Source organism: Vicugna pacos, chromosome 4, assembly GCF_048564905.1.
Source record: "Vicugna pacos chromosome 4, VicPac4, whole genome shotgun sequence".
NCBI lineage: Eukaryota > Metazoa > Chordata > Mammalia > Artiodactyla > Camelidae > Vicugna > Vicugna pacos.
This window is the reverse complement of record NC_132990.1, coordinates 49,456,059-49,471,630: the sequence shown is the minus strand read 5'-3', so window position 1 is coordinate 49,471,630 and position 15,572 is coordinate 49,456,059. Positions and strand designations below refer to the sequence as shown.

General features: G+C 40.9%; 1 protein-coding gene across 6 annotated transcripts; it reads right to left on the bottom strand.

Moving 5' to 3' along the window:
- Positions 1–58: 58 nt before the first annotated feature.
- Positions 59–12,346, bottom strand: TRMT10B (tRNA methyltransferase 10B). 6 transcript variants are annotated; one of them, XM_072959767.1, is made up of 10 exons: positions 12,257–12,314; positions 11,643–11,785; positions 8,739–8,888; positions 8,128–8,236; positions 7,478–7,602; positions 5,694–5,846; positions 4,509–4,587; positions 3,799–3,866; positions 1,564–1,687; positions 59–998 (listed from the first exon to the last, which is right to left on the bottom strand). In XM_072959767.1, exons 3-10 carry the CDS (start codon positions 8,781–8,783, stop codon positions 892–894), a joined length of 810 nt encoding a protein of 269 aa, XP_072815868.1. In that variant the 5' UTR covers positions 8,784–8,888; positions 11,643–11,785; positions 12,257–12,314; the 3' UTR covers positions 59–891. The 6 variants fall into 6 exon arrangements, with proteins under 6 accessions (XP_072815868.1, XP_072815865.1, XP_072815867.1 ...); XM_072959764.1 differs by having other exon boundaries at positions 8,686–8,888; positions 12,257–12,309; XM_072959766.1 differs by lacking the exon at positions 11,643–11,785 and having other exon boundaries at positions 12,257–12,346.
- Positions 12,347–15,572: the final 3,226 nt, after the last annotated feature.

Below are 15,572 nucleotides of genomic sequence, written 5' to 3'. Positions count from 1 at the left end.
GAAGTAAACTTTCGGTTCTTTTGAGATATAGGACACATTTTCTGAATTTGCTAGCAGCTTAGTTATCAAGTTTACTAACCCAAACTGGCCAGAGTAACTGAAGCAACTCCACCTGACTAGGACATGACAAAAGGGTCACAGATTTTAGGTTATAACATGCTCATGTCAGATGCAATGTATTTTCTGGATATTTTCAAGTTAGGCTTAATACTGTGTTTCTGCTTTTCAGTTTGATCTGTTAATTGCAAGTATATATGAAGACTAGTTTGCACAAGGCTCAGAAGGATATAGAGATACTCCCACAAATTGTTAGAAGGCTCCAGCTAGGAAGAGAGAAGCCCACCATGCCCATACTCAGAACAGGGGAGACAGAGTAGGAGTCACAGATGGGAACAAAGTGCTGCTGGGGCTTAAAGTAGGGCTAAGTTAGGACAGGCTGATCCTGCAAAGCATACATACAGCTTACTACTGAGTAGGGGAAAATCAGCATGATCGAAGTGGCTGGAGAAAGTCAACTTTATGATGCTGGTGTAGTGAAAATTAAACTCTTGATATAACGATAACTGAGTATTTAAGCTATCTCTATCATCTTCATAAGTAAGTGTACAAAACATGAATTAACACATCCAAAGTCATGTAGTTTTAGGGCTAATTCATTGTTATGTAAACTTTTTACTTAGCATATATCTGGGCACTTCCTGTGAGCCAGGCACTATGGGAGAAACAAAAGAGCACAAAATGTGGTTGGTCCCTGTTAGTAACTCCTATCCTAGTGAAGAGTCCAGATGTCAAGTAAAGGCAAATGAATGCCGCCAACATCCTCTGCTCTGCTCTTTGGTCAAGGCACCTGCAACAACTTCGCCTCCTGCAGCTGCAACCTTAGGCTGTCCATCATTCCACTGAGTTCTGAAGAACATAGCCTTTTCTGGAAGAAACTCCTTTCTTCAATGCTTCAGGCCAGTTTTGAGTATCAAAGTAAGTGGATAGGATATCAAATACTGTTAGAAAGGTAAACAAAACAGAGTTACCATAAACAAGAAAAAGAACTAGCAAATGAGGAAAAAGATGTTCTGGAATATTTCATTCAACAGATTTACTCTGTACCACACACGTTACTAGATCCCTGCTTGCCTACAAAGGACCTCAGCTTACACTGAGGGATACAGGCTTGTGAATGAACAGTGCTGCAACCGAAAGGAACACAGTACAATGGGAACACAACAGAGGGGCCCTGATGTGGCCTGGGATGGGGAAGGGAGCAGCCAAGATGCCTGGGAACTGAATCCCGAAGGACAAAGCCAGTGATGGGTTGAAGGCATGGCAGTTAGGACAAGGGAACAATTTCAATTATCTTTAACGTAATTGTGAACCAGGAAGAAAATGAAAAATGCCTGAGAGGAAGAAAATGAAAAATGCTTGAGAGGCCAGAATACATGCATACAGTAAAGTCCAAGCACATCAGTCACACGGGAGACTGCTTCAAGAGCCTTTTATACTTAAACACGATGCAAAGCAGCAGCACCAGAACTAACACATATTAAGTGTGGGCCGTGTGAGGAGTACCTTGATTGATGGCCAAGATCTCTGAATGATAGTTTTTCTCATTCTGGCGTCTGACCATGTATTCCTGGATTGGCAAGCGGGCGGTCTTGACTGAATGTTCTTGGGCCTTTTGAAATGTCACCTTCTGTAAATCACAGTTAAATATTATTCTTATAAAAATAATACACGAAGATATTCTCATTGTAATATGCAGAGTAAATTGTGAGAATCCTCATTTACTGCCTCAATTTCCATCTGTAATCATAATTAAATGATAAGTATATTAAAATTAAGTAGCCTATGGTAGAGTGGAAGAAAGTATAGATAATGAAGAGTATTTACTTGTGGCAAGTAAGAAATGGCTTGTGCAGCAACACCTCACTCATCTATCCACTAGCTTTCACTCACTACTACTTAACAGTCAAGAAGGAAATAAGTTAAAAGAAGCATATCTGCAGCCACAGTCTGCATCCAAAAATCCAAGTCTAATCAATCAGTGGAGAATACTCCTGGCCCTAACTCAGTAAGACCCAATTCTGGAGTTTTCAGTCACATTGAACTGGTAGCAGCAAATTAGAAATAAGGGAGACAGGATTCGAGTCAGGTACACCACCAGCAATAAGACAGCATTAATGTATGAGAGCATACAGCTCAAAGGAAGGGAAAGGCTCTGAAAACCACAAAAAGGAGACAGAACTCAAGAAGTCCAACAATCTGAGGCCATGTAGTGTCAGAGTACAGTAACTAACGTTCCTTTAAAGATACCCCTGAGTCATGGACTGATGTTTAAATTATGTTCACTACCTCATAAGAAGCTCTGGGAAGGTCAACTACCTGCTTCAAAAAAAAGGATGTCACTGTGCTGTGGGAGACGGCATTTGGCTCTTACGTCTTATTAATCTCTTTTAATCTAAAATAATCCCTGTGACTATTTCCGTTTTCATTACATTGACTTTTTTCAAAGTCTGGCCCAGTTGTCTTGCAGAATGTCCCATACGGATCTGTTTATGATTAAATTCAGTTTAAACATTTTCTAGCAAGAATACTTCACAGGTGAGAGTCCATCACATTGGGAGGCACACTGGTGATTCTAAGTTTGATCATTTGTCAAGATGCTGACCTCCAGATCATTTCATTGTAATGGTACATTTTTGCCTTTATAATCTGTGGGGTGGTACTTTAGGACCACATGAATAGTCAGTTCCGTCACAATCTTTCATTCAATTCCCTGAGTCAGTTATTACCCTGGGAGTGACAAAATGATGATTTTAAAATTCTATCATGCATTTCTTATTTATTAGCTGACATTCTTTAGAGCTCCCCATGCACCCCCTGCTAATGTTTTAGTTTACCACTAGGGAGTCATGGAACACTGACTTTTTTAGAATAAATGCAATTCAGTTAAGTATCACCTGTATTAAATATGTGTATATATCTCATATATATATATATGTATATATATATATATATATATGAAACAGATATACTCACATACATGAAAAAAAATATATAAAATATACCCCTAAACATATACTGTGTGATCACAGAATATATCAAGAAGGATACATAAGAAAATCATGGTTGCCATAGGCAGCAGACACTAGGAGACAAGGATGAGGGAAACTTACTTTTCACTGTACTCCTTTTTATACATTTTAACTATATGTGTGTGTGTGTGTGTATATAATTAATTGTCTATACAATGTTATTTAGTAAATATAAACAAGGTTATCTCAACTAATATTTATATAATAGAAACCTATTTCAAAACACCAATTTTTCCAATAAAATTCCAATTCAACAGAAGAAATCTGGACAGTCCTATTGAGGCTGAGATTATGGGGTAAGACGTCTGTTAACAGGGAAGATGACCTAAGAAGGAACAAACTACTCTTTCACAAAGAACAAATAGCTGGTAAGAATGTTGAGTCAAAGCTCCCTTGGTCAAAATCAGAGTTATTCCTGCAGACCTGAAGAGAATAGAGAAAAAAGGAAATCAATAATAGCTGTTTATATAATTACCAAATACTCCCCATTCCAGCTCCTGACTGGATTCCGTCAGGTCAGGGTTGCTGACACTGCTGAGGAGAGAGGGAACTCCGCCTGTGGGAGGGCCAACCTAGGCAGAAAAGGTTCCTTCTTCCTATTCCCTCCAAGTTTTTAGGCCTTTTGGGTAAGATTATGACAGGGCAAGTGCCTCTAAAAGTAAGCACCACTTTTCAAAATGCAGTTGTTGGACCTAAAATGTGCACTTACCTTCTGAACACTCTCATCCACAAGTCCACCAAGGATGTAAACTTTGTTTAGATCAACATCTTCAAGAGCTAATGAAAAAATGAAAGCCATTGAGATCAATCTGTTTTATCATTTCTAAATCCAAAGAATGTAAAAAGAAAGAATGATAGAAGTAGAAATTTAATGACATAGAAAACAAAAAAACAGTAGACTTGCTAACTCTGAAAAGACCAATTAAATAGATAACCTTTAGCATATCTCGTCATGAAAAAAAGGTAGCAGATTCAAATCATCATTAGAATTCAGAAAGGAGACAAAATCTGAGAGGAATGTAAAATAACTAGAAGAGCATACTGAGATCAACTTAATACAACAAAATTGAAAACTATGTGAAACAGATGATTTTCTGGGGAAAAAAATATATATATCTAACACTGATCCAAAAAGGGTCAACGTGGGGAGGTGACTAGGGAAACTGAGAAGGATTACCAAGTACCTCATAAGGTCCTTCTGAAGATGGGAGACTCTAAATCTGTGCAGCTGTGTGCACACAGTAGGACAAATACTAAGTATCCAGTGAGGTCTCTGTCCATAAGAGGTGTGCAATTAATGTCCATTCCTTTTTTTCTTGGATACACCTTGGGTGGCTTTAACAAATTCTGATACTGGGAATAATGAAATAAAGGGCTAGAAGCAATGTTCTACATGAATGCATGCAGTAAAGTACATACCATGTTCTGAGTCTGGAGTCAGGTACACAAGGGTTTCCAGAGGAAATAAGCTAAAGCAGTCGTCTTCTGTTATGTCTAGCTAAAAAATGTAAATAATCCAATGTAGCATGAACTAGGTTAAGACATAGCCCACACTGCAGCAACCAGTTACGGGGCACCTAGGTTCTATCAGGCATGGCTCCAGGTGCATCAAGGGGAAGTATGTCAGACAACCTGTTCTCAGAAAGTGCTGAGTTGGGGACGAGAAGCAGAAAGGTACAGACATTCAGCCTGACAAAATGAGACAGAAAGTGATATGAGGACCTAACAGATGTACAGGGATCATGCCCCACGACCATGGAGAGGGAATGACAACAGCAGGGACAACCTTCTAATGAAGGGAATGCTGGGACTTGGTTTCTGAAAAGAGGCGAGATAGACACGTACAAAAAGAAGTATTCAAAGTGGAGGGAATCACCTAAGAAAAGCATGAAGACAAGGGGACGGGACTATGTGGCCCTGAGAGTGGGTCTGTTTGGCTCACATATAGGAATCATAAAATGTGTACAGAACAGTAAAGCTAGAAATGGCTGCATTACAAGAGGGATTGTTCAGGTAGCAGCAAACATGACTAACTGTGTGGCACTGCACAGGGCACTTTTCACACTCCGTGTCAGCTACATAATGCAAACACACAAAGGTATTTTCAGCGGCATTTCTTAGGCAATGATCTGGATTCTTGCCTGTATATCAATCACTACATTTAAGAGATCCTAGGGAAAGTACTGAAAGTAACTTAGTACTCCCTAAAACTCATCTTATATCTGTATTACTCCCATAGGAATTCTCTCTTCCCCTCAAAACTCATGTTGCCTAACTCTGCACTACTAAAAACAAGAAAGGAGTCATACCATTTTCCTAAAACACTGCTAGAGCACACAGTCTAGCATACAATACACTGGATACAAAATACAGTCCTAGTTGCCGGTTTAATATTAGTTTGCCAGTGCAGTGGAAGGATGAAAATTAGAAAATATAAGAACTGATTGGGTTATAAATTCTTTAAGACTGTAATAGTGAAAACATATAATTTATATATAAATATATCTTTTTTACATCAAAATATGAAAAAGTTAAAAAAAAAACCTATTACCCACCCCAACCTACTTTTTAGATGGCAATTCAAATATATAAAATGAGGCTTACCAGATAACTAGAAAATCCATCATTCATCCTCAAACATTCTTCATACAGGGGACTGTCTGTGGTGAATCCAGTGAGGCAGATCCAAAACGGCCTGTCAGCTTTTTTATTTGAACCATACAACCTTCGGATCTGTCCAGCTAGTCTACTTAATTCCTTCAAAGAAGTAAGGACAACTTAGGGTGGAAACAGGCCCACTCTTTCTGGATGCATTATCAACAAATGGTTAGTCAGGAAGTTCACTGAATACTACTCTGGGAAATCTCATGAACTAGAATGGCCCCTTTTACTCCAGGAGTACATGCATGTATGTGTGTATGTTACACCCCATGGCATCATACCTTATAGATGAAAGTTAAGGTAATTACACTAATCCAGAATTAGCAAGTTAATGGAAAAATTGAGACCTCTTCCTTCCTCTGGATCTGCTATAATTTTTCTTCTAGCTTTCATTCTAAAATCTTACCATGTGATGTTTACTATTAAAAAGAGGTTAGATTACTGTAGAGACATTTTTATACTCCACCAGTTAAACTTGGCACCTTTTCCCTAACTCCAGATGTCATAGGCTTGGAAGTTTTAACTTTCCATCCTAATTCAGAGACATCATTCTTATAGAAAGGTAGTTTCACAATCTGCCCTGATTTGGTTCAGTACAGGAAAAAAAAAAAAAAAGCTTTGGGTTTGTTTGAATCTGACATCGCAATACAAAGAATAGAAAATTCTTGGTTGATCTTTTCAAAGGGCTATAGTAGGTTCCATGTAAGAACTCTAGGTCTTCAGTTTTCCTAATTTCTCTGAAAAAAAAAATACAAACACTAGCACATACAACAGGGATGTTGGAACATAAAGGTTTGTTTTGTGGTGTAAGGCTTAACACCAGGGACCAATACTGTGTGCTGCCTTGATATCTGGTGAAAACCAGGAAGGCCTTGAATGGCCTAACTGCAAGTTCCCCTCTCAATTCTGCTCCCACAGATAAGGTCCACTAGCTAAACAATCCTTTTAATCAAAGAGATTCCTTTGATAAAGCGTTCCTGCTTATCCCTAAATAGTAGGTTTCAATTCCCTGCCAGTCCACAGAAGTATTCCAAAAAACTAATCATGTCTCTTGCAGGAATTAGGAAGCACCCCACCTTGTTGTTATTACAAAGTCTGCTCCCCACAGCCCCTCCTTGTTCATTCTGTTCCCGACTGTAGCCCCATGTAGCCCTGCATAGCATGCAGTGTCATCCTCCCCTCGGCTGAGTACATGTGACTAATAAACTGCTATCAGTCTTAACTGCCCAGGGTTGAGTGCTGTGTGTTCAGTCATCGCCATATCTAGGGTGAAAAATCCCTCCTTCACTAATAGGGTCAGTGGGAGGCCTTTTAAAACACATTCTTTGCAGAAAGACCTCCCACCAGGTAATCTCCCCTCAGTATGCAACCAGGCAAATATTCCTTTCACCAGCAGAAGGCCAAAGATTTCATCTCTGGAGAATTAAATCCAAAAGGCTCCATCTAGACTGGGGACACCATGAACACAGAGGCAAAGAAAGGTATTGGGCTCAAAACAGAAGATAAGGTAAAAAATTTTAAACTAAACCATAGGATGTACGTCTATTCTCATCATGATTCCTTATAACAGTCATCTCAGAACTTACTAGCCACGTGTAGAAAACTAAATATATTTGCTGGTTTACAGGAGAATCACAGAAGCTGGAGCAGGTCATATTCTATGTGAAGCCACTCCCCCTGGAACTCCCTCATGTGAGCAGGAACTCAGAATTTAATGGATGTTCTACCTTCTTAGACATGTGATTGGTCATACTCAAATCAATACAGAGTCTTGGTCCCGAGTGTTTGGCTTCCAAAAGTCTTTCCTTGGTTAAGGATTTCAGAAAACGTTTGCTGTGCTGGGGGCAGATGCCTAGAGTAGAAATATCAGAAAGGAATAAGCGGGAAAACAGAATAATATTCAGTAAGAAACAAATCTCCCCAGCCAGGTGAGAACTTTTTGCATATGAAGAGAAACTTGAAGCTCATGCCAGGTGTTCATTCATTATGCAGTCTAGGTATAGCAGAATTGTAAGATGTGGGCTCTGGAGCACACTGCTGGGACTAAATCAGTTCAATTTGTTCATTTACTACCTATATGACCTTGGGAATGTTATTCAATTTCTTTGAGCCTCAATCTCTTCACCTACAAAATGGGGATATTACAAGTACCAACCCCTTACAGTATCCATGTAAAATTCTTAGCACTGAACCTAGCATGAAAGGTAGTCTTAAATTTGCTTTGACATTTTGATTCCCAATAAAATAGGACAATAGGTCCTACTTCCCAGATGTTTGTTTTTACTTAAGAACTATATTCCTATTCTCCTAGGAACATGCAGATACCAGTTTGCTAAGAAATAACTATAATTACACCAGCCATCTGATTTACTGTTACCTGAATTTTCTACACGATTAGCTTTTCTTCTTTCTTTTTCTTGTTTTCTTTTACTCTTCTTTGCTGCAACTGTCTTTTCCCAGCGTCTCTGTTTTCTTTGGACATTTTTCTTATGTTATCCAGAAAACAAAATTGTTTGAGAACTTCATAAGCACCAAAAAGGAAAATGAATATTAGAAATAGTTACTTAGTTATTTTTTAAATTTAAACATAAAGTTAGGAGACAAAAGGGAGATTAACCTTTAAAACAAAAATGGACTAGATTGTGTTTAGAGAAAGCAGAACCCCAGAAAACAAATGTGACATGCCCATGGTCATGGTAAATTTACTAGGGAGAGTTGAGATTTCCTGACCCTTCTGATTCCTCTTGAACTTCATTTACTTTTTTTATGACTCAAATGGAAATGAAACCTCAAACCAGTTAACAGGAAATTCATCCCTTGGAATACACCAAACTCATTCCCAGTCTTTTTGTCACCAGTATCTGTCCTTAGAAGAGGGGTCTCTGGGACATTCCATCATCTGAAAGCCCATGACCAGACAACTCACTACACTCACCGAGCACCACACTGCATTGCCTGTGGGCAGGGTCTCCCCCTCCTGATGCTCACATTCCACATCAATCTGTAGAAGCTGGAAGCTTTCAGAGATACCATCTTCGCCTGTGCCCTCTAGGGTGACTTCTTGCTCCTGCAGCACATGTGACTCTGTTTTCTGAGCACTCCGTTCCAATTTCCAGTCCATGTACATAGTCCTCTGCCCTTTTCAACCAGATTAGGAAAAGTCACAATTATGTGAGATGTTACATTATTTCACTTGCAGGGGCATTTCCCTATATCCAAATGACAAAATAGTGTTATTGTGTTACTGAAGAAGTAGAAGTGTGTAAAATACTAACATAGACTTACTGAATGGATAAGCATGTGTATCTTCCAGAAAAATGAGTCAACACAGAAACATTTCAGTAGTAAGGAAACCAACTCCACTTCTTAGAAGACAAGCACAACTCCTGACACCTCCAAGCAATCAGTGATTCTTCATTGCTCCAGTGACACAGATATGCTCACTTACTGTGTTCTGTGAAATATGACTTGAGAGTGAGATAGAGATGGCAAAATCCACCTATCTCGTTATGCTTCCGTTTATTTTCAAAATCATTCCTTTAGCAAATATTTACTAAGCATCTACTCTATGCAAAGTCCTATACTAGAAACATCCTGGGAGGGTTAGAGCTAGCCAAAAATTATGGTAAAGAGTGGCCCCAAACCAACCAAGAACTCTAAGTTGCTAGTGATATATCAGAATTCATTTTTCCAAACTACCTATTCCCTCCCCTAACTCAGTTAAATAGCACTGAAGCAGAAAGCCATAGTCACAGTGAAAACGTTTAATATTCATCAGAAGTGCTGAGGTAGAAGAATATGAAGAACCACTGTTACAGCACACTTGACAAATGTCATAATTTCAAAGTGGTGTTCAAAATCTCTGAGGGAGATATGAGTAAGAAGTGCTCTAGTCTACAGTTAAGTGTCACAGAGAATGGTATTACCATTGCTCACGGCTGCTCCTCTGAGTCCAATGTGCTACCAACATCTTAAGAGAAGTACATCTTTGAAAAAGTAAATCTACGTAATATGATCCTTGCATGTGGTAAAAAGACCTATTTATAATGAAAAGTAATGATCCTCCCTCCCTTTCACCTCTAGAGGGGCAACCCTTGTTAACCAGGTATTTTTAGTTCTGGTAATTAACTTCTTAACCTGAAATCATATGCTTACACCATTACTTCTTAATTTCAATTTATTTTGGGAGGGGGGAGGTAACTAGGCTTATTCATTCATTTATATTTGGAGGAGGTACTGGGGATTGAACCCAGCACCCCGTGCATGTTAAGCAAACACTCTACCACATGAGCTATACCCTCCCCTACACTATTACTTCTTGATTCATCAACTTTCCCTATGAAACAATAAAATTCAGATCAGTTAAGGTAACCCTCTTATTTTGAATTCTTCTGTTAATTACTTTGACTTTAATTATTTCTGTTAATTAAGTTCTTTTGAGCTATAATTTACATAAAGAAAATGCCAAGATTTTAAGGGTATAGCTCAGTGAGTTTGTGTGTGTGTGTGTGTGTGTGTGTGGCAGGTCAAGGGTAGGAATATATCAGCTCAATGAGTTTCTCACAAGCGCACAGTGTTACCCACACCTCTATCAAGATACAGAACATTTCCATCACTCCAGAAAGTTCCCTTTCTTCTGCACTCTCCAAGTCAATCTCCATCCCATTCCCACTGCCTTCCAAAAGAAATGTGTTCTTTTTCTATAACCATAGATTAGTTGTGCTTTATAAAATGTTATTTAAATGGATTCAGTGTGTACTCTTTGAAAGTGACATTTTGCCCCACATGTTTTTGAGATTCATACATAGTGCTTCATGTACCAGTCATTTGTTTCTTTTTATTGCTGAGTAGTATTCCATGCCTGAATATACCACTATTTTTTAAATTCCTCTGTTGACAGACATTTGAAATTTTTCCAGTTTGGGGCTATTAGGAATAAAGCTGCCAAGAAGAAGTGAAATTCTCATACAAGTGTTTTCGTGGACATATGCTTTAATATCTATTTGCCAAGTACTAACAGTAGAATCGTTGGGTCATAAGACGGATGCTATTTAACTCATAAGAAACCACCATCAGCTTCCCAGAGTAACTGTACCATTTTACACTGCTGTCAGCAGTGTTTAAGAGCTCTAGATGCTCTGCATCATCCCCAACATTTGCTGTTGTCAGGGTTCTTAATCTTAGCCATTTTTGTGTAGTGGAACCTCATTGGGTTTTAATTTGAATTTCTTTGATTACTAATGATATTCAGTTTTTTATGCAACTTACAGGTAATTCATAATATATCTGTGTGAGATATCTGCTTAAGTTGATGACAAATTGAAATTATAATGGAGTATTTAATGTTCAGGCATACAAAAATGGAGTTGGGCAGCCACTGAACATCTGGTCTCAAAAATGTCTCTGCACCACTGAGAACCTCAACTCTGAGCTGTACCAGACCCAAGGACACCATCAGCCATATTCAGAACACCTGCCAGATGCAACATTTCAGTCCCAAGGCCTCCCTATGTAACTATGCAGCCATTTCAGACACCAACCAATCCCTGTTTAACAAGCACCCTTACTTCTTGCCAGCTCCAATTATAATTCTTGATAAGTAACTCATGTAACTAACTATAACCTTGCAGTTTTTGCCTTTATAAGCCTCCCCTATTCTGCAGTCCAGTGGAATTCAAGTGCTTCTTGAATCTATGTCTCCCAGGCTATAATTCTCTGTTTGGCTCAGATAAAACCCCCTTCTATTTCTGTTATAGACTGTTTATTGATCCTTGTCTCAACACTTACAGTGGCCTATACTGATTATCCATCGTTCTCTATACTGTCTGGTCTGCCTGCTGTTGCTGGGGTTTTTTTTGTTTTTTGTTTTTAACATACCAAGGATATTCCTACCTTAGGACCTTTGCATTTGCTGTTCTCTTTACCGCCAACCTTCTCCCCCAGATAATTATGACTACCTTCATCACGTCATTCAGATTTTCACTATCCAACATGGCACACGTTTTACTCATTTTTTTGTCTTAACTTTCCCATTCCTGTAATGTAAGCAAGTGTTCTGTTTGCTTTGTTCACTATATCCTCTATGTCTAGGAATGGGCTTGGTACATAACACACGCTCAATAAAGACTTGCTGAATTAATAAAGCCTCCTCCACCCACCCTCCTCAGAATTTTTCTAAGCTAAGTGATGAACCAGACTGTTTGCAAGCTTCTCTCATCCCCTCATTCGAAGTTTTAGCCACAAGCTGGCTCCACTCCTCTGGGACCTTCAGCACTAGAACCCCCGACCCCTGGCTCGAGAGTTGCCCGCGAGTACGCGCCGTCTGGCCCACAGGCTGTGAGTGCGAGGGGAAGCAACAGTACTAAGAAGGTGGGGCACACGAGCCCATACGACTGCTGGGCAGGCGTCTGCTTCCCAGGCGTCTGTCCCGCCCGCGAACGAGGCGGCAGTCCCAGGGGTACCCCCCCCCAAGTCCCTCCCCACCTCGGCAACAAGCCCCGGCGTACCTGAAACCGTCCCCTCACGCAGCGGCGGCGGCGTCCGACAGGCCCCGCCTCCGACCTCACTTCCGGTTCCTGCCCCTCTCAGAAAGGCATTCTGGGAGTTGCCGTTTTCCGCCTGGCCCGTCTGTGTGCACCGCCCACGCGAGGCTTCGGCTTCGGCTCCCACGCTCCTCCGTGATACCAGGGAGCTGTGTCCCGCTGGAAGGTTGGCGCGCCTAGCTAAGCCTCCGTTTCCTCACATGTTAGCTGGGCATACAGTCTCAGCCGCGTGGCCACCGCAGAGGGCTGCTGCAGGTGACCAGGGGTCTTGATGGCTGTCAATGGCTAGAGACAGCGAAACTGGGCTGAAACTGGACTCAAACCGCCCCTCGTCTCTCATCCCGGGGGCTTTGCACTCCTCTGGGCTTCCCCACAACCAGCAGAGCCCACAAGCTGACACAGCACCCCTTACCACTACCTGGCCGTCCAGGATCATAACAGGTATCCCGGCTTGGACAGGTCACGAGTGAGTCTAGAGTCTGGCTACTCTCCCTCCTCCATCTCGCCTCACATATCCACAGGGAAACTGAGTCTCAGGGAGCTGAAGAGACTTGCCCAAGCCTTGGCCTGATTAAAAAAAAAAAAAAACCCACTATCAGCCACTTTCCCTTTTATTCCTGCAGACCTACGGGGTCACCCTTTCGAGAGACCCTACCAGTAATGAGGCTGAAATACCTCCTGCTTCAGAAACCACAGCCTTGTTGTATCAGTCTTTGGCCTCACAATTTTCCCCCTGGAGACTTTAATTTCCACAGCTTCTCCAGCACCTCCCACCTCGTCCCCAGTCCACGCTTAATCCATCCTTTACCTGCTACTGGAGCAGCTTGTAAAATACTAAAACTAAACATGCTTTCCTCCGCAGAAGGCTCAGAAGCTAGCCTCAGCTTCCCACTCAGTAGGACTTGCAAAGTGGCTCAGATGGTCTTCAGTGACTCCCACCACACCTAACCAGTCCCTGCACCTCGCACTCAGCTGTACCGAATACCTCTCCTCCCTCTCTGTCACTTTTCCTTTGAATGAGCTCATGACCACTTCTCCACAGAAAAGGCCACTCAGCTGGTTTCACTGCCCACCCTTTGCCAGACCCCATCCATTTACCAGATGGTTATGTGTCTCTGTTACTCCAACCTCTCAGTGGCTTCCCATTGCACTTGGATGTAAAATCTAACCTTCCCAAGGCCTTGTATGGGTGGTTCCTGGCTGCCCCTCTGACCTCATCTATCACTCTTCCTCCAGCTTGCTGTATTCCAGTCACATCCATCTTCTTGAAATGCTTTAAACACACCAAAAGCCTTTGCAGATACTGTTCCCTCTCCTCTCATTTTTACCCTGGGCTGTCTTCTTCTTAACCTGTAGGCTTCAGCTTAAACCTTCCCTCTTCAGAGCAGATTTTACTGACTACCTCAGGGAAGATTGGCTCATCCCAGTCCCATCCTGACACTGTTCATTTTCTTTATTTCACCTTCACCCATCAGTAATCTTTTTGTGTGTGTGTCTTTCCTACCAATTATAAGTTCCTAGAGGGAGACTATATCTATTACATTGATGATTGTATTCCCAGTGCCACCGCACAGTAAATATTTGTCAAAGAATAAGCAAACGTGATTTTTCTTCTTTTTTGAGAAACTTACTTTCCCATCTATCAAAGCCTGGCCTGACACCCAGTAGCTACTCAATAAATACTTCTTGACATACTAGTTCTAATTAATGCTATCTCCTACCTTCCTGCCTTCCCTAATCACCACTCTTCCCCCCTGCCCAACACCCCCAAATTACTTCTTTTTGAGCTCTCACAGCACCTTATCTGTTCTCTTTGGTGGCCATGAGCATACCATGCTTTATATTGTCTTTCTTCATCTCTGTTATCTTATCTCTTGTATCAGGAGCCCTTGAAGACAAGATTCTCACCCAATTAATTATATCCATAATCCTACCTCAGGTGCTCTGGCATGGGTGTACAATGAATGTTTGTTTAAAAAAATGAATCCACCAATGTGATAATGGGTGGGAAAGGAAGGAGTGTACATACATATCCAGTAGCTTCTCAGCCATTAAACAATTGATTCTTGGGGAGTAGGCAGTCTCATCCTGCCTGTCTCATATGGGGGGCTGTGTATCTCAGAGAAAGTGCCAAACATGGCAAACCCTCTGTACTCTAGCTTCTTAAAAAGCCATGAGGGGTTTCTCAGGACTTCCGTGAGTATTCATGTCTCACAATAATGCTGAATATATATTTTATAACAGTCTCTAGCTGGGGGGTTATTGTGTTGATAAGAAAATGTATGCAAGGTGTCTAAATAAGGCATCTGGCACACTGTAGGCCCTCTAAATGAGACTAGTGTTATTTCCTTTCATCATTTGAGGTCCAGAGATGTGCCTATAACAACACTGCCAGGATTCAAGCCCTGACTGGGTTGAAGTCCTGAGCTCCTTCCCTAACCTGGTGACCACACAGATTGTGTTCACATATGTAAGTTATGTAGCTCTTCATAGCTTTCTACTTGTAAAAGTATTCAAGTCCTGTGTAACATCCTATGATTTTTATTATTTCAGTGTCTTATTGTTCCTATTTTTCATTGCCATGAAATCACTTCAAATCTGTTTTCAAGAACCTTATTTCAATTTTATTCAAAATATTCTGTGAAAAGAAACAAGCCTCTAAGAAAATTAATCCCTCCCTGGCACAAGTAACTGGTAACAGGGGGTGGGAAGTTTCTCTTCTCTTCTCCAAGTATTGCTTTCCTTCTGATCAGCAAGAACTTGGGTATGTGGCTTAACACCCTCACCCTCAGCTCCTGCTTTTGCTAAGTGAAGGAGAGGAATTAGGGGTCTTGGAGGAGATGAATTGCAAACGAAGAACTAAGCCCACAACTTATCAGGAGCCCCAGAGGGAGAGAGGGACCCCTTGCATGAACTCTAATAGCCCAAAATGAGTGTCTAAGCCACCCTTGGCCTGGACAGAGAAGCCAGGGGGAAAAGGCATCCCAAGGATATCTTGAAATCAGTCTTCCTGGAGTCTGAAAACAAAATGCAAGGAAGGGTTTCAGACTAGGAGAGGTGTCCATAAAGTTTGAGGATTATTACTAACTTTTATTGAGTATTTACTAGATTTCTACCCTACAAAGCAGACACTATTAGTAACCTGAATATTCAGAAGAGAAGACCTAGGTCCTAAGAGGTTAAGTAGCTTGTCCAAGGTCCCACCAAGATCAATGGGGATTAACTGGCTCAAGTGGGATTAGTAAGAGAGGTACTGAATATATTTCTTTTGCTCTAATAT

Excerpts from the sequence above, each read along its gene's own strand:
- TRMT10B (XM_006204078.4), bottom strand. The coding sequence starts at position 8,877 with ATGTACATGGACTGGAAATTGGAACGGAGTGCTCAGAAAACAGAGTCA. Across the intron at positions 3,867-4,508 it reads GACTCCAGACTCAGAACATG|CTCTTGAAGATGTTGATCTA; the intron begins GTATGTACTTTA and ends TTTTTTCATTAG. Across the intron at positions 999-1,563 it reads GATCTTGGCCATCAATCAAG|TATTTGATATCCTATCCACT; the intron begins GTACTCCTCACA and ends CCTTTCTAACAG.